The sequence below is a fragment of the Talpa europaea genome (assembly GCF_964194135.1).
Source record: "Talpa europaea genome assembly, chromosome: 1".
In the NCBI taxonomy this organism is placed as follows: Eukaryota; Metazoa; Chordata; class Mammalia; order Eulipotyphla; family Talpidae; genus Talpa; species Talpa europaea.
This window is the reverse complement of record NC_140073.1, coordinates 133,826,634-133,853,272: the sequence shown is the minus strand read 5'-3', so window position 1 is coordinate 133,853,272 and position 26,639 is coordinate 133,826,634. Positions and strand designations below refer to the sequence as shown.

Sequence of the window (26,639 nt, the reverse complement as noted above, 5' to 3'; positions counted from 1 at the left end):
ATGAAAAGCCTGTAACTATGAACTGTCTGCATATTCTGCATATAAAGTATTTCATCTTGGAAGAAAAAGGAAGAAAACAAGGGTTCAACTTTATATGTATGTGAGAAAAGTTGTTGTTGGTTTTTAACAGTACACTGGTTTATCATTCTGTGTTGCCAAAAGAGAAAAATTATATTCAAAATATAAAAATACATATAAAGATGTAAAATATTCTTAATAAAGACATTAAGTATATTTTTATTTCAGATCTCAGCAAAGGAAATTTTTATTTTTTTAAATATTTATTTATTTATTTATGCAAGCACTGGGTACAGTCAGAAGCGCGGGAGGGTGAGAGAATTCACCAGAGTCAGAGCGGGGAACAGAACAGGCAGACTGACGAAACACACTGCTGAGGGGAGCAGCAGGCGGCAGGAGAGGTCTGCGCGCCATGTGGGACCCTCACCAGGCGGCCGGGGATTGAACCGGCGCTGGCGAGGCTGTGGGCAGCTTCACAACTCAGTGCTCAACTGCTTCACCACCGGGGAGGCCCTCAGCAAAGGAAATTTTTGATGATTAACCTAACCATGGAAATGTCCTGATTCCTAATATTTGTTGTTGAATTGTGTCTCCTTAAGAGAGAAAAGCATGGAGGCTGATTAAAAATCCTGTTCTTTTGAATGGATCTAAAGAGAGAAAACCAGTAAGAGTAGACTAACCAGGATGAGTGAGTCCCAGGAGAATCAGAACCATTTCAGAGCCCCTGGGAGCCAAGCAAGGATCAGAGATGAAGGACTGATACTGGGTGTTTGGCTTTTTATATGTACCCTATTATGATGAATCACTGACTACAATTGCTATTCCACATCTGAAATTTTTCATCTAAACAGGACCTCAGGGTGGTCCTGAAAGCACCACCAGGCCACATCCCAAAGAGACAAAACATTATATCTGCTGCGAAGGAAATGCCTCCTCCAGAGATGACACTTGGCCCACCTATGACCACACCCTCCCCAAAGAGCAGCAAAAGGAAAATTGAAAGGGCAGAAATCAAAGCTGGTTGTTGGCCTTGTTTCTTTATTTTCTCTAAGTAGCCTGATAAATATATTTTACTTTGCTTCTTAAAGTTTCAGAAATGAAAAGGATACAATCTGATAGAATCATGATGTTGGATAAGGGATGATTTTTCTTTTTATTATTCATCCCGTTCAATTCCTCTAGCTAATACTGAGGAACCATCTGCGTCAGCTTGCTAACGAGTTTGGTCATGGTTCTCTGGGCAATAGGAAGCCACTGAAGTTGTTAAGCAGGGGAGTTATATAATCATATTTGCAATTTAGAGAGGGCATTCTGGCAGAAGCAGGGATTGGAGAAAGTAGACACTGTGAGGAAAGAGATCCACTTGAGGCCAATAGTCTGACTGATGATAAAACTCTGGCCTGCTGCAGTGACCATGGACATGGAGGCTAAAGAAAATGGTAGAGTTTGGGAAGGAAAAAGCTTGGATATGGTGCCATGGTTTCAGGCCTAATAACGGGAAGGGAACATTTATCAATTTATTAGGAAAGCTAACTAATCTCATAATGTAATCTATAATACTAGTAATAATGGGATTTGTGAATCAAGGAGTACAGCATGTTCACAGTGTGTGCGTGTGTGTGTGTGAATTCACAAAGCAAATCCCAGTAAAATTATATCAATTAACTTTTTTATGAATGGCATTTAAGAGGGAGCACATCACAATGACTCCTGACACTGGAGCCACTAAGAGTTCAAACCCTAGTTTTACCACCTAATAAACATGTAGTTTTGGATGAGTTACTTGATAACTCTGTTCCCATTTCCTCATCTCTTAAATAAGGAGACTAATGGAACCCAAGTAAGTATTATGAGGTTTAAATGAGTTGTTAAGAGTAAAAGATTTAAAATGGTCAGTGTACTTCCTTAAGCTCAGAACATGGCTTATTTAATAAATAGTCACTATTTAAATTATTTTCAATCTCTTTTACCAAACATTAAGAAAGAGATAGAAAGTTCATTTTCCACAAAGAGGAACCTCAGTTTACTTTTCTTCCTGCAGTCAACATTAAATTTTTCTGACATTTCAGCGGAAAGAAACAGAAAAAGCTCAACAAAACAAACTTTTTTTCCTGAGAAAGCTCATAAGAGAAAGGTGAAATTCCCAGGCAAGGGGTGCTCCGAGGCTTAGGCTTTTGAAGACCACAGAGCTTACTTATAAATAGAATATTAAAACCAGCAAGAGCAATTTTCTCCTTTCGTCTTTCCCTTATTGCCTAATTTTCCTCTGGTACATTTGCATAATGGATAAAAAGGCATCCATTATGCAAATGAATAATAGGGTTGTGAGGTTGCTGTGGCCACAAACCTCACTCCCGGTGAAGAGAAGCTGCCAAGGCACCCCCCAAGCCCTATTTCAGCAGACTGCCTTACCAGCTTGGCTTCCCAGATACAGAGGAAAACCAGAAGATCACAGGTCATTAACTTCCACTGGGTTCATTTTAAAAGGACACCTAAAGATGCTTTCTAGAAAATTAGTACAAAACATGGATATCCAGTAGTGTGTATGTAAAATATGCTTTATGCAAAATAAACTTTACAGTTCTCAATGGGGGAAAGATACTATGTACAATTTTTATGATTCTAAATATATGCTTGCTTTAAAGAAAGTAAGATTCCCCTTGCACAGTGGGAAACACCTGCTCTAGCTTGAGAATTTACCTATACAAAACGCTTAGAGCAGTCTCAAAAATGTACATATACATTCGATAGGAGAAAAAATGCAACCACCAAAATATTAGTGGATTTTCAAAAGTTTCATGCTGTTAAACTGACCAAAATTTATCTCTAAGAGGTATCACCAAAAACTGACATATTATTTCTCTTCGAGTTGTTAGTTGCTAATTCACTAAAATTTTAAAAGAATGTTTACTTTTTCTTTTTACCAACACTTCAACACAAATACAATGAGAAATAATTCTGAGCAAAATCACCTAGTGAGCTGCTCTTGTTTGAATAAAACAGTAAGAGAAAATTATAAAAGTATTTCAAAATGTCTTCCTCAAACTCTGAGATATATAGCTTCAGGAGGAAATGAAGTTACCTAAAACAGAAAGTGACCTTTATTATGAGTCTGCATTCCTTGATAACCCTTAGCTTTCTCCAAATGACTTTTTTCCATGCGCTTTTATTAAAATGATGTTCACAGGCTACAGAAGAACCTGATCATTTGACAGTTCAACTCCTCCTCTATGATGCTGCAAGAGCATGTAATTCAGAATCACCTGAATTCAAGAAAACAAATGCATCCACTTGCCATGGGATTATCAGTTAAAAAGAGCAATGTAAAAAAAAATAATTTTGAGAAAAGAGAAACTGATTTTCTTTAAAGATACTAGCAAGATAAGTTCATAGAGTAGAAGCAATTCACAGATACTGTATTTCAACCAGATGAAAAGCATACCACTAAAAATGCACATACCTAATTTCAGAGCAGAAGGAGTTACTTCGATTTCCCCACCGATTGGTTTAAACACAGCCAGTTGGGCGGCCACTTCTGTCTCAAAGGCATCTGGGCTCTGCCGACCTGAAGGGTTTCCATTGGGGCTCTCAATCTTGTGGAGAGGTTCTTGTTCTTCAAACACAGCAATAAGCTACAAACAGATTCAACAACACGAATTACTTTGGAGAATGCACACAATACCAGGACTGTATCAAAATAATGGTGTTCTTTATTTAGTTTTAACAGAAATGACTTTTGAAAACTTTAAAGTCACTATACCACAGCTGTTAATTCAACATTATGTCTAGAAGCACCAATAATTAATGGTTTTTGTTGTTCATCCATTCCTGAAATGGAGAACCAATGTGGCAAATTCACTTGAAGGAATGAAATAGCTGCCTTCTTCCCTCACAACATTTTCTAATGTTCTGAAAAGGATGTTAGTATCTTTCTCTTTCAAGACAGCTCTCCAAAATAAAAATTGTATATGTGGAAATGAAACAACAGACTTAGATGGTAGAAGAGGACATGCTAGTCTCAGCTGAGGATATTATAGCTCCTTAATTATTGCTCTCCTTTTACACAATCATAGTCAGCCAAACAAATACATCTTTAAATTTACACACAATTTGTGTTTATCTTTCACACAGATATCCCATTTTTTATACCCACTTTAACATGTTCTTTTTCTACGGTGTTCATGAATGACTATGTTGACTAGTTTGAGTCCAATGTATGCAAATACAATGAGATAAAACATTAGCAGTCTAACCTAATTATTTCCATCTTCATCTCAATTTTACATTATATGAGAACACTTCTTGTCATTAATATAAATACTTAATTGCCCATTTCTAAATATTTTTTTCATAAAATGAGGGCAAACAATAAAATATTTATGCTCTGTGCAAACACTGATGTGTAAACAGTAACAGCAACCCTCCAGAAACTGCATTTTGGCCATGAGACAGCAGCACCACTGAGGAACTCCAAAGGTTTCTATCACCCAATGTGTAATAGTTCAAATGAGAATGCAGGAGGCAGCTCAGAAATGCAACTGTCAACCTACTAAAATGGAACATGTGCAAATTTGAAAACTGCTAGTAAATCTTTATTTTCCATTCATTAAATAAAACAAACCTATTTATGATTCAAACATTTATTCAGGAAAGGCACTCAAAGTTCCAATCATAAGGGAACCTTGTTGGCAATAGTATTAATAACACTAGTGGAGGAGTAACCAATAAAAACATAAATTTCAAGTTTAGCCTTTCAAAAGAAATGAATACAATTAAGGATATGCAAATTGGCTATTCAAAAATAATTTTCATAATTGACTACTCATTTTCAGTATGGAGACTTCTTTAATTGGAAAATCCAACAATCCTCTCACCACAGGAAAGAAATGCTACTCCCAAGGCATTATTTTTAATTCTTGAAATTGAGCACATACATTTTCTATTTTTAATTGGTAGCACTGATGAACTGATTTGAGATAAGACTTAAATAGATTAATAATGAAAGATTATTCTAGTATAAAATAATCAGTAGACCTATATCCTTCTAATCATCTGACCAAAATGAAGTTAACACTTTAAATACTGAAAAAAAAATTAAATCAATTTTTAAAATGTAGTATTATTTTCTTCATGAGTTGATGACATAACTATGTCAATCTTGCATACTGGTGAATTATAACACATTTACTAACATTTATTTCAATGTACTAATCTACTAGAAAAAAGGCTTATTATACTGTTATTAAGAACAATTTTGTGTAAGTTAAGGGTAATGCCTTCTTTTCTCTTCTTTCTACATCCTTAACTTTTAGTTACTTTAGCATATGCATGAAATGAGTTGGGGAAAAGAGAAAAAACAGAATATTAATCACAAGTCTAAACAAAAATTAAAATCGATAACCCATTGATGGCTATTATATAACCTTTGCTTAGGATACTTCAGAGTTTTCCATACTATTATATTCACTCTTTGCAGATAATGGCAGTACAGGGTTCTTCTTCAAGATGTTGTTAGTGAGTCCGAGAGGTCTCTCAAATCTCAAACTCTTTGATTAATGAATTTCTTAGTCTGTCTCCCAAGCCCAACATTGACAGAAATTGTCTCAGCAGATTTTATACTGATGAATGTCTACATGGTTGATATATAGTCTCTAATCCTGGAAGGAAGAGAACTGGTTCCTAACTCTGTAGTAAGCAAATAAATTCTACATCCATTCTTCATCTCAACATCTACATTATACACAGACTTACACATGTTTTAACATAGATAATTAATTTAAATCATGTTGGAGGTCCTTGTTATCAAGATTACCTGATTCATTATTGGTTACAGAGTTCATGGAAGACAGCATTACAGAAATTTATTAATTAACCACTGCTCTACTGATGAGACTCAACAACAACAAAGAAAATAATCCAGTCAAAAAATGGGCAGAAGAGCTTAAAAGAAACTTCTCTGAAGAGGAAATGCAAATGGCCAACAGGCATATGAAAAAATGTTCAACATCACTTGTCATCAGGGAAATGCAAATCAAAACTACCATGAGATACCATCTTACACCAGTGAGAATGGCACATATTAAAAAAACTAGCAACAACAAATGTTGGCGAGGGTGTGGAGAAAAAGGAACTCTTCTGCACTGTTGGTGGGAGTGCAAACTGGTCCAACCACTGTGGAAAGCTGTGTGGAGATTTCTGGACCTACTAAACATAGAGCTTCCATATGACCCAGCAATTCCACTCCTAGGTATTTACCCAAAGGACACAGAAACATCAATTCCAAAGAACACCTGCACCCCTATGTTTATAGCAGCACTGTTTACAATAGCTAAGCTTTGGAAACAACCCAAATGCCCAAAAATAGATGACTGGATCAAGAAGATGTGGTACATATATACCATGGAATATTACTCAGCATTCAAAAAAGATAAACACATGCAATTTGCTGCAACATGGATGGCGCTGGAAGGGATCATGCTCAGTGAAATAAGCCAAAAAGAAAAAGAAAAATACCGGATGGTCTCACTCATAGCAGGAATCTAGAAAACTTAAATAATGGACCAGGAAAATGAATAACTATAAGAAAGTGAAAATCAAAATCAACAAAAAACTATGAACCAGAGACACTTTTAGGGGGGCGGGGGCGGGAGGGGAGGGATTGGGGTCAGAATGGGGGGCTGCAATTGTATGGGGAATATAACAATAAAATTTATAAAAAAAAATAATAAAAAAAATAAAAAAAAAAATTAACCACTGCTCTAGTATCTAAACAGAAGGCACAATGATTTTCAAGGTGTCCAGCATATACAAATGATCTCCACTCACTGCCTTTACACCCATTAAAAATTATCATTCCCCTCAGAAAAAAAGTAGTGAATCCACTTAAAAGAAAATGGGCAGAAGAGCTAAATAGACTTCTCCAAAGAAGACATAGAGATGGCCAACAGATGCATGAAAGAACTCTCACCATCACTTACTCTCAGAGAAATGCAAATCGAAACCACAAGAAGATACCACCTCACTTATATGAGAATGCCCCATACTAATAAAACCAGAAATAACAAGTGTTAGGAAGGGTGTGGGAAAAGATCATTTGTACACTATATGGGGGAATGCAGACAGATTCAATCCCTATGGAAAACAAGATGGAAATTTCTCAAAGCATTAAAAATCAACCTACCATATAATCCTGCAAGTTCATTCCTAGAGATATCAACCCAACAAATACAAAAACACTCATTTAAAGGACACATGCACTCCTATGTTCATTGCAATACTATTTACAATAGCCAATTTATAGATACAACCTAAGTGCCCAAGGACAGTTGAATGGATGAATTAGGTGTGGTACGTATACACAATGGAACACTACTCATCTGTAAGAATGATGAACTCTTTCCATTTGCAATCACATGAATGGAACTGGAAGATTAGACACTAAACAAAATAAGTCACAAGGAGAAAGCCAAATGATGGATGATTTCACTTATATGTGTGCATTCTAGAAGGAAAAAAAAAACAAAGGAACACACAAAAATAAACAAAACAAACCTTAGATTGTTGACTGCAGAATTGAGGTTACCAGAGTGTTAGGGTTGGGAGAAATCGGGGCAGGGAGTCCAGTGGAATTGTGGTGGAGGATTATGGGTATATTGGTGGTGGGTGTGGTGTATATATGGAAAAGTAGGTACCTATATTCCCAATCATGCACTATGTTGTGGACCAATGTTACCTCAATTTAAAAAAAATAGAATTGAAAACAAAAACAAAATTACCTTTACCACAGAGATGAGTTGGACATAAAAAATAATTATATTTAAAAGAAGTTTGTTTTGTTAGTGTTCCTTCTAGATGAAACTGTGGCATGTGAAGAGTTTTCAGTGATACCTGAATGACTGCAAGTAACCTAAACTCTATGCAAAATGCAAATAGGCAATACTTGATTCGGATGCTTTTCTCTTCTGCAGCACTATTCAACTTCTGGAGTGCCTTCTGTTCTCCTTCTGGGATGCCAGTATTTTCATGTCACCCAGTGCAGTACTGACATTTCCCAAAGACCCCATGATCCAAAATGATCTGTTCACACAGTTTTACTTTCAACCAAAACTTCTGTCCCCACAAGTCCCTATAAGTACATAGACATTTAATCCTCAGAAACAAACAGAAAGCTCAGTCTACAAATATGCTATATATTCTATTCTCCTCCACCAGTGCCCACTACAAAAAGCAAAAAACAACTAATAAAAATCAAGCTGGGCCTCTCTGGTGGCAGAAGGGGTTACGTCTCAGCACTATGAAGCTATCAAAGCCACTGTAGTATGAGTTCGATCTCTGCCCAGGGAGCTAACCCACATGGTGCAGCAGACCTCTCCTGTCTCATCCGCTGCTCCCCTCAGCAGTGTATTTCAGTAGATCTGACTGTTCAGCATGCTCCCCACTCTGTCTCTGGTGAATCCTCTCACCACCCCCTCCCCGCCTCCTTTGCACTTCTACACACCCCAGCTCTTGTATGCATAAATAAAATAAATCTTAAAAAAAAAATCAAAACAAAAATATCCCACAAAATCAAAACAACCTTCTCAGGACCCACTTTTATCCTCCAGTACCACTATTTTTTTTACCTTCCTGCTAAAGCAAAATTTGAAGAAGCAGTGCACAGAGAAGATTCAAAACACTCTCTTCCCATAATTTATTGACAGTACCACTCTAGCCAGGCTCGTAGCCTCTACACAACTGAAACCACTCCTACCAAGGTCAAAAACATTTTTCAGATTATTACTTTAAAGTCACCTCTTTGGCTGGAGCTTAGGACACAGATGATCATGGCCTCCTCCTAAAATCACGTTCCGCACCTGCTTTCCAAGAAAACACACTCATGAAATTACCTTTAATTCTCTCAGCCCGCCATTATGTTTCCTTTTGCTTATTCTTCCTCATCATTATAAATGTAAAAAAGAACATATAAATTTGTTTGGTAATCTCATTAGTGTCAAGCAAATAACTATATGTTCATAAATTCCAAATTTAAACCTCCAAACTCAGAGCTTCCTCCTGAACTCCAGGATCATATGGTCAAGTGCCTAACCTGTCAAAAAAAAAAAAAAAAAAAAAAAAGCTCTGAAGCTCTTCTCTTGTTTTTCACATTCTAATGAATGGCAATCCTTCCTCCAGTTGCAAGGATCAAAAAATTTATAGTCACTCTTACTCTTTACCCCTCTTTATTTGTCTCCTCCCTTCCCCCCTGTTTCTCATTCATATCCCCCATTTATTGTATCAATAAATCTTAAAATATAACCAGATTTTGGCGACTTCTACCACCTCCACTGTCACCACTTTGGACCAGCTATGGATTACGGCAATAGCTTCATGTCTGGTCTTCTACTCCCACAGATGTGCTTTTCAATCTATTCTCAATACTGCAGCCGGAGTGACGCTGGGAAAACATAAGGTAGATCATGTCTCTCTGATGAGGAGAGTGTAATACCTGCCCAGCTCACTGTGAGTGAAGCCCATGACCCTGCAATTTCATTTCTGACCTCACACTCTGACTGTTGTCTCTTGTTCTCATAATGGCATCCATCAATACTTCCTCTTTGTACATGCTCCAGTGTCTTTGAATTTGCTGCTCTCTCTGCCCAACTATTCTTTTATCAGATACCCTCATGGCTTGTTCCTCTAGCCTTCATATCTACCCTCAACTGCCCGGCTTTCATTGGCCGCATTATCCCAACTGCAACATCCTCACTACTCCACGCAGTCCCTTCTTTTTTCTTTAGAGCATTTCTCAGCCCTTATGTATCTTTTCTTATTTGTCTTATCTGTTGCTTGTTTCCACATTATATACCAGAATGTAAACTCAAGAGAGTGTAACCTTTGTCTATTTTGTTGTTTAACTGACCCCATCATCTAGAACATGGCTTATGACAGAATAGACTACTAACACATAACTGTTAGAATAAAGTAAGTAAAATGAGGCAAAACAGACAAGAATGTAGCAAGGAAATAAAAGTTTTTTCAGGTGTTTTTAGAATATTCAAATTAAAGATTTTTAAATGGATGGTTATAAATGACATATATACATATATGTATATGTAGACACACACACCTGTACACACATAGCCCTAAGACACTCAAGGTGTCACCATCATTATTTTGGTTTTGGTTGCAATATTATTTGGGAGAACATCCTCATTTTCTGTCTCTCACTGGGGGAAACTGCTTCTGCTACACGATGCTCCTAAAATGCATATTGCTTCTTCTAGTTCACTTTCAGACTCATTTTCAAAAGGGAAAATCTTATTTGGTCTGTGACGGACCAGAAGTGTTGAAGTAGGAGGGAATGAAGGATGGAGGGAGAAGTGGGCGGGATGACAATTTAGCCCCAAACCCTCCTTTGTCTACTTTTCTTCCAATCTCTAGCTTTGATGTTTCCAGTCCCATGTTTCTAGATGTGTCACCCTAAGTACCTTAAGAACAAAGTGATGTGAATTAGCCTCCAGAGGCACGGAAGCACATCTGGATTGGTATGCCATAAGCTCAAAATTGAAGTGACCAGCTATAGTTTACACATTCATGAGACTTTTATATTTTATACTCTACCAGATTTTTTTTGATTGTTTTAAAATGAAAAGATTTTTGTATTTGTCAGTAAAATTAAGGTATCAGGAATTCATACACATACACACAAACACACACACACACACACACACCCCTATATATGTTTATTGTGTTTTGGGCCTTTGAAATGTCAAAGTACAGTATATTTCTTTCTTTTTTTTAAAAAAAGATTTATTTATTTATTTATACAAGCACTGGGTACAATTAGAAGCACGGGAGTGTGAGAGAATTCACCAGAGCCAGAGCAGGGAACAGAACAGGTAGACTGATGAAATACACTGCTGAGGGGAGCAGCTGGTGGCAGGAGAGGTCTGTGCGCCATGTGGGACCCTCGCCGGTGGCTGGGGATTGAACTGGCGCTGCAGAGGCTGCAGGTAGCTTCGCAGCTCAGAGCTCAACTGCTGCGCCACCAGGGGAGGCCCCATATGTTCTTAAGAACATATTTACCTTATAAATAGGAGTTAGGAAAATACATAAAGGTAAATACACTGATATGGCATGTACAAATTATTTTCAGTAACTAGGTCTCAAATGCTAATGCTGATGGCATTCCCAATTCAAAGATGAGGCACTAGTTTTGGTAACTACACTGTCCCTTTTTCCTATGTACCATATCCCCTTTCCAGGGTATGTGGAAGGAGCATCTGAAGTGAGGACTCTGTTAGAAAAAATATCATCCATAAATTTTATTTTAGAGAATATTTTAATATTTTTTCTCATACTTGCCTTGTAAAAATCAAAATAATGAAAAAATAAACAATAACAAAAAAACTTTAGAAGTTAAAAAAGAAATAAAAGAACTTTGGATCATTTACAATATCCATGGTTCTGAGTAACAGACTTGAAAAAAACATGTGTTCTCACAATTTCACATCAGCCACATCTCTTCAAGAACTCAGACCTGCTTTTATACTCAAATAATGTGGCTATTACCTTCAGTATCACTACTAAAGGTGTGTATATGTGTGTGTGCATGTGTGTGTTTCGAGGTATGCGTAGGGTGGGAATAGACCATTAATTTCCTTGATAATCTCTCTTAACATGCCAGAATGCTTAGCACAGGCCCTGGTATACAATGGAAGGTTAAATGCTAATTCCTTTTCTTCCCATACCTACCATTCCCCAGCTTCCAGACTGAGTCCCACTTGACTTGTTTATTCCTACTCTGCTTTTACATTATTTCTTCTCTTTAATCTCTTCATCAGAGGATTGACAGAGGAACAGAGAAAGTAACAAGATCAAACACATCAAATAGGTAATTTTTGCTTTTCTCTTTTCTTGCTATTCATCACACAAGAACACATAACCCTTAGACATGGTGTACAGTTGACCTGGCAATACACAGTCTGGGATGTCTGTTCTGTATCTAGCATAACTCAAAGCCATATACCAATGCCTTTAATTTCTATACTGACAAGTAAATATTTTAACAATAAATGCCATGAAGTATATTTATTGCAGAGTCCCTCAATATTCATGGTGTGGTTTGCTCTGCTGTCAACCTATGGCATTCTGTCACTTTTATAGCTCAAATTTTCATAATCTTATGCTACTATCTTTAGCCTACACAGGGAATAATAAAGAATGATCCAAATGCTCACAACTGTATTTATAATAGTACATTTTGTATTAGGAATTACACTTAGAAATATGTGACTTTATTTTAATTACACATCAAGTGAAGCACTATACCACTAAGAAAGTGGTATTTGTCATATTGAGTTCTTTGGGGGTAAACTAATGAATTTAACAACCTATTGCTATTTCTTACAGTTTCCTACATATTCCATGTTACTGACAACCATCAAGTAAAATTAAAAGACAAAGAAGAAAACCAGTATCTTACAAAATAAAATTGGAATCATTTGTCTCAAATCTTAATAAACACAATTAAATCTAAGTAAGACTGTGAAATTACAACAATTTCACAAGTAGAGGAAAACACATTATCACCTTTGGGAAGAGAGTGAAACACTGCAGAATTTCATTTAAATGTATGCATCTGCTTGTAACTAAATAACAATTGGCTTTGTGAGCTAATTTTATGCCACTTTAAACAAAGGTTTCAAAATAGGTTCTCTTCCTTCATAGGATCTTGACAGCTAGCTAAAAGCATTTAATCCAGATTTTAAAAATTAGCAGGCTCACATCAGCATCTTCTTCAGATGCTTGCATCAGATCTAGCATCCTCAGAGCAAGGATGTAACAGTTCTGATTTTCAGAAAGTTCAATCGACATTCAGTAAATGAGATAAAACCAATTTTCATTTCCTCTCCAAACTGAAAATCCATAATAGGGACCTTTACAAACTTTTAGCTTTAAGTGAAATTCTAAAGAAAATAGCATGATTTATTCTACTATACTAAGAATCCTATTTTTCCTTATCACCTTTTAAAGAGACAGCTGCCTAAATTGCCCCACAATAACCAAAAAAATAGCCAATTAAAACACTACCAATATTTCAGAAAAAATACTTTTGTCTCTTTTAATTCTTTAGTAAGCTAAGAAGCTAAGTATACATTAAACACATTGATACCAAGTCATATATTTTCTCTGACAGATTTAAAATTTCTACAATGATATGCTATCACTGGACAAGTTTGAGAAACTCTTGTGTGTGTGTTTGCTGCACTGTTTCTCTTCATTAATAATCACAGCTCACCATTTATGAAACAACGTTCACAACCCAGGTTTCATATACACAGGGCAAAAACCTGAGAGCCCTTTCCTCTGTGCACTTCATCACACACACCAGTAGTCTAGCCATGGGTCCCATTCAGGTCACAAAGCAGCCATCAAACCAATCCTAGAGGACCCTGGTGGTGGGGAGAGGTGGGAGGTGTAGCTATGAGAAAAGAAAATTGATACAGAAGTCACCCGGATAACAAAATTGTCAGAAACTTTAAAGGCTCAATATATCTACATTGTCAGTAGTATTTCTACTGTCCCAGAATTACATACATTAGAAGTGATAGAAATACAACAAAGTGGATGATACTTGAGCTAAATCAGTAGGGGAATTTTCAAGGATTATCCCAAACCAGTAGGTGGCTTTGCCTGGTATTTACCCAGCATATCACTAAATGGTTTCTCTATTTCATCGAATTCCATGCCTTTGAAGGTCTTGAGAGTATAGATTATTGGAAATAGAGACGCAATAGAAGCTGGAATGTTTCCAAATGCAAGCACATATACACACACAAATGACTTTTTCTTCAAATTATTCTACCTAAATCATACCTGTAACCTGTATTTTTTGAAAAAGTATTCTATTTGAAGCAAGTATATCTGACACTAGAAAACAAAACAGCACATGGAAAAATATTTTGTTAAGTTATAAAGTATGCATACATTTACAGTGTTGTAATGCCCATACTGACAATTAAGTCACTAGTCAGTTTTAGTCTCCCTAGTTCTCTGTCATTTCTGTTTTCAAACCAAACCACAACTATCATTGCTTCAGAAGCATACTGTTTGGTAAGCTCCTAGCCAAGATCAGTGTTACCATAGGCATTTGAGGAATGTCAATAGATCCTCCAAGGGGATAACTTACTGGAATGCAAGGCAGGTTTTTCGCTGGAAGGATTATTTCAATGCAATGAAATGTCATAATGCCTCTGGCCAGGTACTCCACAGCAAGTGTGTTAATTTGCTTCTGGATTCAAGTCCAGCCCCCTGACAGTTATGCACAACACTATTGTCAGAGTGGACTTTCCATCATATAGATCTAGTGTGGTTTGCTCCAGCTTAAAATTTATTATAGTCTCATGGTTTTCAAAATAAACTTCAAGTGTCTCATAAAACGACTTCCACCAGGCTCTCTGATATTCCTACAATACTGTGTCCATATTTCCGTTATCACCTGTCATATGGAATAAAGAGTCTTAATTTACTTATCTCTATAAGTAAACTGTAAGCTACTTGAAACCATGGTTCATATCACTTAAATAGTGTGTGTGTACATATATGTATTTACATATATATTTAATGAATACTTACAGAGCTTGCACTACATGTCAGATACTGTCCTGAGTGTGTGTATATATATTATTTCATACTCACAAGAAACCTTATGAGAAAACCACTGTTGTCTTCATTTTACGAGCAAGAATTGAAATAAAACTGACTTCAAATACCAAGCACATGGAAGGGGTTAGGTAGACCAGCAATCCAAGTTCTCTGCTCTATCCAAGAGGGAACACAAAGCCGCTGTTACAGAGATATATGTAAGCTGATGTGGACACCATCTCTCTATGCCTCAATTTACCATCCAATTAGGACAAAGGTAATTTCCATTACTATGTAGGCTCCTATTCTGATCCAGGGCAAAATTACTTCTGCACATCTTTGAGGTTCAAGGTAAAACTGCATTTACAGTTTCTACATCAAAAAGGTACTTGGAATGTTATGATTCCAACTCTGTTTCCTTGTGGGCTACATTTATGTATTTGCTTTTCTTCCACAGCAAACCTTTTGAAATTGTAAAACTAATTTGCACATTAACATACCTAGTTTTGAAACAAACACAACTGTACAGTGTTCTCCATCACATCTGACTGTTAGAAGAACTGCTTATTTGTACTAATGACTGCAATCCAGGGTGTATTGCTTAATTTTGTGGATTAATGAGTAAGCAATCAAATGTGATTTTAAGTCATGAATATAACAAACATACTATTCATTTATTTTGACAAGTATTTTAATTTATGAGACTTGGCTACAAATAGAGCAGTCTATTTCGTAAAAGAAAAAAAAGAAACCTTTTTGCTTTTAAGACAACTCAACAGATCTCAGATAATAAATCTCTGCAGAGAATGATGATAAAGCCACCACCTTCTAAAGACAAAGAATTGATAGGTTGGAAAAAACAATGAGATCTTACTATATCATTAAAATTTTCAGAGAGTATCTTTATATACTTGAGCTGTGTACATTATCTTTAGAGGTTATAAGCCTTATAGAACATTCTAAATAAAATAGGTCAGTGCCAGCCTCAGGCAGGTGTCCCTAGCCTGTTACCCTGGAAGCCTAAGACGCAAGTTTCAGCAATTTCATGTGTCCCCAAAGTGGCCTTATATTTCTGGGCCTAAGATTCCCCAAGGGCAGGTAAAGTATCAGGAAACTAGAAATATGAGGAAGATCACAACTCCCTGAATATTACATGGCAATTATAATAGTACTCTATTTCATCAGACTGGGTAAGGAACAGACTCTTTAGCATGGACACATTTAGCAAATTGGCCTGAGCACAGGCTGACTGACCTCACGACAGGCCCAGTGATGCTCTGCCTTTTCTAGCATTTCATGACAGCTGAGCAACAGGGGGAGACCAAGGAAAGGTCAGCTTGCAGCCTGACTGAAGGATAAGGGAGCACTTCTCTTACATAGTCCATTTAGATTCAAATCTTCTTTGTCAGGGGTGACAGGTCTTTGAAGCCGATATTTAAAAAAATTAACAGTGCAATTGTAGGTGGGTTTAGCTGCTGAACTCCTTCCATCTGAGTGGTAGAGCTAACCTTTTCCTTTAGCTTCTAATTGCTCTATATCTCCTTAACTAGTGATAATGTGGCTAACCCTGCTGGGACGGGTGTTGACTTTGGGAGTATCTAAATGTCAAGATTTGTAATTATGATTGTGGGTGTATTAAACTCACTTAGAATGATGCTTTGCTAATTGGGGCCTGTAGACAAGAAGTCTGGGGTCCTTGCTCCTTGCTCTAGTAACAGGAGGCATGTTACCACTTCAAATATAGTTGTGTTTGAGATCTCCTCTGTAGTTGTAGAATGATTATCCTTGTATGTTAGTGTGAATTTGTAAGTTGAGTGCAAAATGTTTTCCTGAACACCTAAAAATGTCTTGAGTCATAAAAACTATGATTTATTCCAAAATCAAAAATTGAAACACATTGTGTATATTTATGGCACAAAATGGAATGCAATTTATGAAGTTAGGAGTGGACCTAGAAATCCCAGGTGCTACAGTCATCAGCAATACTGTTTCAAAAGCCAATCTGCACACTAATACTTCAAATCCCCAGGGCCACTTTTGCTCTTTGCTATATTAGGCTTCTATGTTTCCCAAACAAAAAGTAAAGCATGGTGGCAAGGAGATGTGGGGATCACAAACTCCTGCAATTCCCTCCAAAAAGTTGTGTATGTGGCAAGTGCTTACATGTCTTAAGCAAGAGGAAGACAGACAGGCATAGACACACAGACGGGCACACACAGGCACACACACACACACACATTTGGGGTGGGGAGGTGGGGGAAAGAATGAACAAAATTTTAAAGCGATGTCATTACTAAGACATTGGAAAGCTCAAAGTATAAAGAAGACACACAAGAACACGTAAAATCCCAGAAAACTATTAGTATAGTATTATTGCTTTCACTCCATTCTTCTTTGTTTATATATTTATACATGTAACTTAACATTATTTTATCCATACTGCATAACACACAATTTTGGTTTTTGATATTTTCATTTAGAATTGTCTAATGAGTAATTTTCTTTAATTTTATTCTATAAAAATGAAAAAAATCATTATTGAATAAAATACAACATGTTGAGCCATATCATAAATAATTTAGCCATTCTCTCAATCTGCATATGAAAGAACATGTTATCTATCATTGCTGAGATTTTCAATCATTGCTAATTTTGAAGGCAAAATTATATTGCCCCATTTAAAGATCAATTATTTGATTATTAGTGATATTAGAAATATGTCACTTTTATTTCTTCAATGGGTTGTCTATTCATACTCTTTGCCTTTTGCTTTTAGTGTTTCTTGTCAGCATGTACCATAAACTCTTTGTGTTTTAAATATACTGTCTTTTTTCATTTTTGAAGTTTATTTTTTTCTCTTTTCCCTTTCAATTTTGTTTATGGTGTAAATTTTTTCATTACATGGCATTCCATTTATTTAACACCCTCTATTAAATCTTCAAAGGTCCCTTGCAAATCGGTACTCATCTGGAACCAGTAGGACTTTATGATGGGCAAGTAGTAAAGCAATGTCGGCTTCATTTAATTTACTACTTTGATAGTCCCTTGAGAGAGAGCAGGTGGGAAATGTTTTGATTGATGAGTCTTTGGTTTTTAAATCAACATTCATATTCAAAACAAATACAGATGGATAAGAGCTATTAGGATAAAGAAATAAAATTTTAATATTTCAACAATTTTATAATTTTAGTACATATTGCTTTCTACAAACTCATTACATTGAAATTCTACATATCCTATTATTAAAATAGAAAATATATATAAAAATTTGTTTAAAAAATATGCCTAAAAACTCTAAGATTCATTATTCTAAGATTCCAAACAAGTGAAACTTTTTACGTTATCTTTTACTGTTTCTTCTACATGCCCTACTATCCAGCCATTAATCATTTTTGTTGCTTTCCCATAAATGTCTTCTTGTCCTGCACATTGCCTAGAATCAAAAAGTACAGAAGGAGCTGACTTTGATAGTGACCAACAACAACAACAAAAAAATGTATGGGTGCCTTTGCCTTTAACTCTCAGCCAAGTCTTTTTATCGTTTATTAACAGCATAGTTATTGTGAGTTGTCATCAAATAGGAACATCCTTACTGTTAAAAGGATATCACATGGGATTATAGTGTGGAATCACTAAACTCACACATCTAGGACTGAGTACATAACTCCATAAAATAAAAATTTGGAGCCCTTCTTCAGAAATTAAGAATTTTAAGACAGTAATTGCAGAACATTAAACCAAGCACAGAACTCTGAGCAATGGCACAAACAGGTCACGTGCCTGTGAAGCTGGTCCCATTTGAATCATGTGACTTCTTATTCTGGTTTCGTGTTCCCCAATATGATTGTGACTTGACTTCTCAGGTAAACCTTTCAACAAGGAAAAGACACTCTAGCCAGCAGATAGGGAGTATCTAGTGCCCCTGGCAGGTATTAAACATCTGCTGATAGTCCTTGCTGCAGTCAAAATCCTTGATTCAAATCAACTGAGAGCAGTGAGAAGGGAGAGTTTATGAAACTACATGACATGGACGCCATGTTTAAAAACAACAACGAAGTGGCTCAAGTATAGTGTCTGGTAAGAAGACCTTTTATAAACTCCTAATCTTTGCGGATTCACCCATTTGAATTTCAAGCTAATATGTATTTACAGAAAACATACTTTCTTAGAATATAGCTTAGACCAAAAGTAAATGCTGGGATGTTCCTTTCAGAGATTCCAGGTTGCCTCCGAAACATACCTGATTCTTTCTAAGGCCATCCACAAGTAATCTGAAATCTAATTAAGCCTCATGTCCAAATATTCACTCATCTATACTCTTCACTGACGTATGCAATAAAGACTTTGCATCTGTAGTTATTCCTTCCTTTTCTATAAACTTTAATGACTTAATGGTTAAGAAGCAAGACTCTAAGCCAGACTGAATTCAAATCCTGGTTCAAACCTCCTTCTAAATATAGGGGAGCTACTTAGTTTCTCTGAACCTCAGTCATTTTCTTCATCTATACAACAAGGAAGAAGGTTAGCAGCTAACATTTGTTGCGTATTTACCATTACAAAAACACACAGTATCACCCAGCATGATCTAATCGTTTCTCATAAAATCCCTAGAGGTAACATTAATACCTCCAGAATTGGAGGGCACTGACTTGTTAGATGATTTACATGGTCAGTAAGTAATAAAGTCAGAATTAGAAACCAGTCAAATTTCAAAAATTCCTCATTATTCTGGCCTATCTCTTGAGTTATTCTATTACATTAAATATGACTTAGTAGCATGCTTAGCCATAAAAAAGTATTCCATGGATGCTAACTTCTAGTTATTATAATTATCAACATTATCATTATTTTTGATCAAAAGTCTCATTCATCCTTTAAGATCCAACTCAATTTTTGTTCTGGATAATATCTGGTGTCTCCAGAATGTTTAAGTTTGTATTTAATTTAAGAATGTACCCCGCTATTATCAAATCAGAAATACACAGTCAATTTTAAAAAACCAAGTAACTCCCAGCACAGAGCAAAATTTGAGTATTTGACTAATAAGATAGACTTGATTTATAAAACTTAGACTAGTATCTGAAAAGTATGCACATTATCTTTAACAGAATCAGTACAAACTTATTAAATAAAAATATATTATTTTAAAAGACATATAATATTATTAGCATATACAGCATTTTTCAAGTGATAAGATTCATATGAAAATGAATGGAAAAATACGCTGATGGTAGAAAGACACTAATCAGAGCATACTATTCATCTCACATTTTGTGCTTAGTTCCTATTCATGGAGTACTGATATTAGGTATAGGATAAAATTCCCATTTTCTTAGTAATATAACATAGTCTGTTAATAAAACAGAACTCCAAACACAAGCTCTTTTCAAAAATTGTATTTGATAATGGCACCTTTTGATTAATGAGTAGTGAAGATGCTTGTCATGTTATAGTATCCTTTCATATGAGTTTCATGACTGGAAATGCTGTTGAGCCTTTTCTCAAAGTACTTTTGAAATTTGGTACAGTTAATCAAACTTTAGAAAATCTCTATTCTTATAATTTATTTTGTTTTTATATAAAAATACCTGGAAAGGTTCCTGTGAGACGTGGAGAAATACCATGATCTGTCAAGGATAAACATGTTTTCTTACCTAAGCCCTTGAAGTCAGCGCAAATGGTTTCCAATAATGGATCACCAAAAGAAAATGTCTGATTTTATTAGAGTGAAATTAATAATTTCTAGGAAACAAGAGGACAAATGGAAGGTGGCTGCCTGCAGCAGATGGAGAATGCCAGATATTATACTTAGGAAACCCCATAACATAAATACTGGGGCACAGCAAAGGAGTTTGCCATAGCAAGGCCCTTTGTTCACTCTCTGTGTGCTGGGCAAAAACTGTTTCAAATGCATTCATAACTGGGGTCTTTTGGCAGTGGTGAACCCATTTATCTAGTCAAATCCAAAGGGACATCTAAAGTAGGAACAGGACATAACATGCAAATTATTCTCAACTAATGCAGCTAAACTTGACAAATGTGAGTCGAATATCACACATCTCTATCAGCCTTGCTTCTAACTTGGGGTGGGGGGGACAACATTCATTTGTAACTGCCAAATACTATATTCTCACTAATTTAATAAGCAGCACCATTTTTCCTACCTCTGAAAATTTATGTTGGTCTTTGGATGGGTTTGCTGCCTTTTTAAATCTAGTGGTCTGTGACTATAGAGGGATATAGCCAAAGGGAAAATGACTCCATAAATCCACAGAAGCTGTCTTGCTTTAAATTATAGTTTGAAGGCTTCAGGGCTATAGGAAAAGACTTTGATCAATAAAAATCAACACATACCAACACATATGTACTGTAAGCTACCTATTTAGAACAGGAAGCATTCCTCAAGCCTTAGAAAAATGCACACATATAGTAAGATAGAAATTTGACAACATCTATAGGGACTTGCCTCTTAATTATGAAGAGATTTGGTCACATTACATCATACATTAGCATAGATAGACCTTTTCTGATACAAAAAATACGACTAAGGTAACTGCTCTTCGTATTTCAAAAGGAAACAGCCCTGTTCATTATAATGTCACTGGAAAGCTGATTATGTTGTTTCATGGGATGACTAACCACTGTTCTTTAGAATTCATGTTAGACCTCTTTAAATCAACAAAGGTTCTATTTCCTAACCTCTCAAATTTAACTGGCAGGTAAAATGCAGGGAAAGAATCTTGAATTACAGATTAGCAATATATATACCAAAAAATAACAGAGGTCTCGAAAAATTAAATGAATTTCTACAACCTGACAGGTAGTAAACAGCTAAATAAGGAGGGTGAAGGAATGTAACCAAAGAATTAGGAATTGTAGCTTAAAAAATGCATTTCTTTAAGGAAGATCTTGAGTTTTATGCACTACAATTCCCACCATTCTGACTTTCCATATTGACTTAGTTACTAATTTGCCTATCTTCTAAAATCATTTAGTTTGAGACTATTGCCCTCTGTCTGACTAGAACATATAGGGTTCTTTCTACTCCATATTTCTTCCATCACTTAAATTCAATTATCAAATGAGACTACACTACAAATTTCTTGGAAAGACTGCAATTTTATTATCACTCGCAAAGTAAGTGATGCTCCATCTAGACAGAATTTCTCCCTGAACTCCACCGTTTGGCACCACTGGATAAACACACATGCAGAACGCTGCCTTTGGGATGGTTAATATTATGTGTCAGCTTGATCAGGTCATGGAATGCCCAGATGTTTGGTTACACATTATTTCTGGGAGCATCTGTGTGTATTTCTGGATGAGATTAACACTGAAATCAGACAGAGTAAAGGTGACTGCCCTCCCCAATGTGATCTCATCCTATCCTTTGAGGAACTAAAAAGAGTTCAGTCTTGCCCAACTCTGAAATGGGACAATGGTCTTTCCTATTCTTCAGATTTGGATAGAAACCTTGACTGTTGGGTCTCAACCCTGCGAGCTTATACCAGTGGCTCCCCTCAGTCTCAGGTCTTCATATTCAGGCTGGAACTATACATCAGTTTGCGGACTGCAGATCTTGGAACTTTTCAGCTTCTCGACAGACAGACAGACAGACAGACAGACAGACAGACAGATAGACACACACACACACACACACACACACACGCTGTTTCTCCTGAGAGTCCAGACTAATATAGCTCCCTTAGTTACAGGTCAAGAAACTGACAAAAATCAATGCTTTAGGACAAAGTCTCAGACCTAAAGCAAAAACATGTCTTCTAAGCATTCCTTTAAATTATGTACAGCTGTTAAGATGATCAATTATGGAATTTTCAGGCTAAAGTTGATTAATAGAAAAAATAGGAAGAAATCATAGTCTCCCTTGTTTAAAATGGAAAGTTGAGCTAAAATGAAGCAGAACAACATTCAAAAGCAGATGTAGAAATGCAATGTGCATCCCATCCTAATGAGTGAGGAAAATTAACTTAGGTTCAGCAGTTCTTAACCCACCTAAGGAGCCCATCCTATATGTAAGGAACATTTTTTTGAGTACTTATAATTTGCCAAACACTGTGTTAAAAAAATAGCTATCAACTCCCATCTCAAGAACCTATCAATTTAGGAGTAAGAAGGACAGATGACTATGAAAGTCAATATAAACACTGTGACATGTGACAAAAGAACTGGATGAGCAAAATGTCATGGCAGGAAGAGGGGGAAGATTCTTTCCTTGTTTGTTTGCAAGGTAGCTGTTAAAGAAAGTAGGGAGGGGAATATGACATTTAAGCTGGGTCCTAATTAGCATGATTTCATAGGATAGCCGTATTGAGAAACTCTTCAAGGCACCGGAAACTACACACACAAAGGCATGAGAGTAGGAAATTGTAAATTCACTGTTTGTGAAATGCCAACCAACAGTTTGATGTGTTTGGAGGGTAGGTCCCTAGAGGTTGACAGCAAAAAAGAAATAGAGGCACTAAGACTGGACTGAAAGGTTAGATACAGAAAATGAAGGACCTTGAATGTCTTGCACACTGATCTGTTTCCTAAAATTTGTACTAGGTTTTACAACTTATAATCAGTGTTTGAGTTTGTTAGACCTTCAGTATTAAGAATAATTCTATGAAGAAGGTCACCTTAAATCTTCTTGGGAATAAAGTGAGATGTAAACAGCTACTTGCTATAAAGGGGAATTCTGTGTAACTCCTTCACCACGCCATCTTAGCATACCCCCATCAAAGGATTAAAACACAGTTTGAGAACCTAAAACTTGACTTACCTGGCAAATGCAACTGAAGACTCACTCCACATGGACTGAGTGCATGAGTGAGCCTAAGTGTGCATGTGTGTGATGGTGGAGAAAGGAGAGGTGAAGGTGTGTTGGCAGTCTTCCTTAAGCGATGTCATGTAGCATTACAACAAAGCATTCTGTCAGCAACTGAAAAAGCAGATCTTTTCAGAGTAAAGCCTTTCTAAAATTAGAAAGGTCACTACTATTATTTTTAATCAAAACATAACTGATGATGAAATATTAACATGAAACTGATAGGTTATAAAGCTGCTATGAAATAGCTGATTATGAATGGAGTGATTAGCCAGATGCTTCTCCCTGACTACCTGCCTGAAGCACACCCACTTAAATGTGAGTCCTTTCCTCAAAGAGTGGGTTTCACAAAGGCATGGAGAGGCCATTGTACTGTTTTGCCTGTGTGAAGCCAGTGAGGAGAAGCTGCCAGGTGGCAACTTGATGGATTGCTATTTACTGAAGGGCACATGTGCTTGCCCTTGCAGGTGCCCTAAAGGGAACTGGGGGACTGGAGCCACTCACAGGAGACCCCTCAAGAGTCATGTTTTCCCTCCACAGCACAGCTCTCTCTCTCTCTCTGCCCTTTAAGAGCATCAAGGAGTTCCCAGACACTTGCAGCTGCCTCCTTCAGAGAACCACCTTAAAATATCACCCTATTGTATTTCCTTAAAAGGCTGACTTTTAAAAAGTCAGGATTGTTGTTGCTTGCTCTAGTGTACTTCATTTTAAATTTGTGTCCATTGTCTATTTCATTCTTTCCAATGTGTTGAGATTATCTTCTATTGTCTCACTTTTTCTTTTACTTTTATCTTGGTTTACAAAAGTATTTACATTGCACTTTGCTTAGCTTCCTTCAGGTGATATGAATATTGAATGCCTTGACCCTTCCCACTTTCCCTAAGTTAGTGGCAGCATTCTTTTAAAAGTGCCCCTTAATATTTTACTTTGAGCTTTATTACTTTATGTTTTTTCCTGAGATCTTAATTTCTGGTGTCATTTTTTTTCATTTCAGAATTCTTGGCTTACAGATAACAGATATGAAGGATAATCAAGGGATGATAATGGAAAGGTAAGCATCCTTTCCACGAAGACAAAATGGATTTTCTTCTTCTTGTCCAAATAAGTACTTTTAATTTTCTTTGCCTGAGCCTCCCCTGGTGGCGCAGTTGTTGAGTGCTGGGTTGCTAAGCTGCCTGCAGCCTCTGCAGTGCCTGTTCAATCAGGGCGAGGGTCCCACATGGCTTGCAGACCTCTCCTGCCGCCCGCTGCTCCCCTCAGCAGTGTACTCTGGTCCTTCTGTCTGCTCTGCTCCCCACTCTGGCTCTGGTGAATTCTCTCAACCTCCCGTGCTTCTGACTGTACCCAGTGCTTGTATAAATAAATAAATAAATCTTTAAGGGGAAAAAAAAAAAAAAAACCTTTGCCTGGTCCCTCAAAGACTTCTATTAATATGAATCTAACAAAATAAAATCCAGACTGAATAACTTATTAAATCTTAATAGTTGCTTTCTCATGTCACAAATCAGTTACCTCCCTAAAATGCAATCTGTAGGAGCTAAAATCCTGGCACACAGCACCCTGGGCGAGGGGTAATGCCAGGCTGCAGGCCCTCCCAGGAAAGGGCACTACACCACTTCCCTAGGATAGCTTTAGTGCCACTGGGCCTTCCAAGGAGAAGAAGCAATTAACAGCTCCTGGTGGGATCCTGATTCTTTTGTATAGTAGCCAATCTGCCTCTAACCTGGAAGTTTCTCATCCTAGGTCACAGGAAGATCTTCTTGGAATGTGGGTTCATTCAAGTTATCTTCCTTTCAAGAGAGATGTTTGGTTTTGAGAAAAGCAGGGAAAATTTCTTTGGCTCTATTTCAAAATCTCTTTAAAAAAATAAAAATCAGGGATAATTTTAAAAGGAGGCATATTTGCAGAAAATTGGCCTACATTTTTTCTTTAAAGAAAGTGATATAAATTTAGAATGCAAAGAAGTAATAATCACACTACACAGAGTTTTGGGGTTTTCTAGGTATTTCAAACCAGGATTGAAGGCATTGCTATAGATAACAGGAATTGGCCATGCAGAAGGTTGTTCCTACAGCGCACACTGCAACCAGCACAAGTGTGTATTGCCAGTCATCCCATTTTTTTTTTAAATTGACCTTTTAAAAAAGAAAGGCAAAGCCTTGTTAAGATGTCCATGTCTATGGAAAGAGAAGAAGGTTTTTTCCTACTCTGCTTCTCTCTTGGGAAAAACTTCAATAAAATTCAGGATTCAGAAATGTTTCAAATGTTCTCAAAAGGCTTGTGATCCCTCAGAGTCCTATCAATAAATCAGTTCACAGAATCTGGTAAGGTTTATTTATCTGACTGGAACTAAGGAATTTGTACTAAATCACTACACTTTTTGAAATATTGGTTCTCAAATGAAATATCAAAACAGAGAGAGAAAGAAAAAAATATTTTGACCTGACATCTTAATGCAGCGTTACTATAAAAACAGGGAAAGTAAAAGTTATATTTCCAGAGATAGTCCATTTTAACTGCAACTAAGAACAAAAAACCCTTTAGTCTTTAGCTGTTCACTTTAGCAATTGGTTTGCATCCTGTCTGGTTTAATATATCCTAAAGATGACTGATTTATAAACCAAAATGCACCTTAGTTGATTATACAAGTAGTAACACAACTCATATATTTTCATAAATTAGAATGGCCCCTGAAATGAACATAAAAGCTAAACAGTCAAATATTCTTTAAATCAAAATTACACACACACACACACACACGACACCAACTTTAAAATACTTTAAAATATGCATTTAGGAATGATTAAATTCCAGTTCTATTATCCTTTTTAGATTAAATATTCCAATAGTTATGTTTGACATTTAGAAAATGTACAAGAATACAATTTTTTAAACATCAATACTCAATGTGGCAATAATGAAAGCTCTAAAAAACAAAGTGAAATTCAGTTTTTAAAGAAACACATATTATTTCCTCAACACTCTGTACTGTCTGGACTCATCATGTACAGCATCTAAAAATGCCATGGAAGGGAAAATAAATCTTTCAGGAAAATTTCCTTTATATAGAACCAAAGGTTAAAAGACCCACACTGGAAAGCACACAGCACAAAGGCATCCAATATTACCTTAAGCAATTTACAATGAGCTTTAATTCACCCATTTAGAA

At 36.4% G+C, this 26,639-nt stretch overlaps 1 protein-coding gene across 4 annotated transcripts in view; it reads right to left on the bottom strand.

The window, feature by feature from the left end:
• PARD3B (par-3 family cell polarity regulator beta) overlaps nucleotides 1-26,639 on the bottom strand; it is a gene marked incomplete at both ends in the record, with an annotated part of 909,806 nt that overhangs the window by 554,382 nt on the left and 328,785 nt on the right. For all 4 annotated transcript variants that reach the window (XM_084247417.1, XM_084247420.1, XM_084247419.1 and 1 more), the window contains one exon: nucleotides 3,479-3,650. In XM_084247417.1, the coding sequence (XP_084103543.1) occupies nucleotides 3,479-3,650 (172 nt within the window). The remainder of the gene's footprint in view (nucleotides 1-3,478; nucleotides 3,651-26,639) is intronic.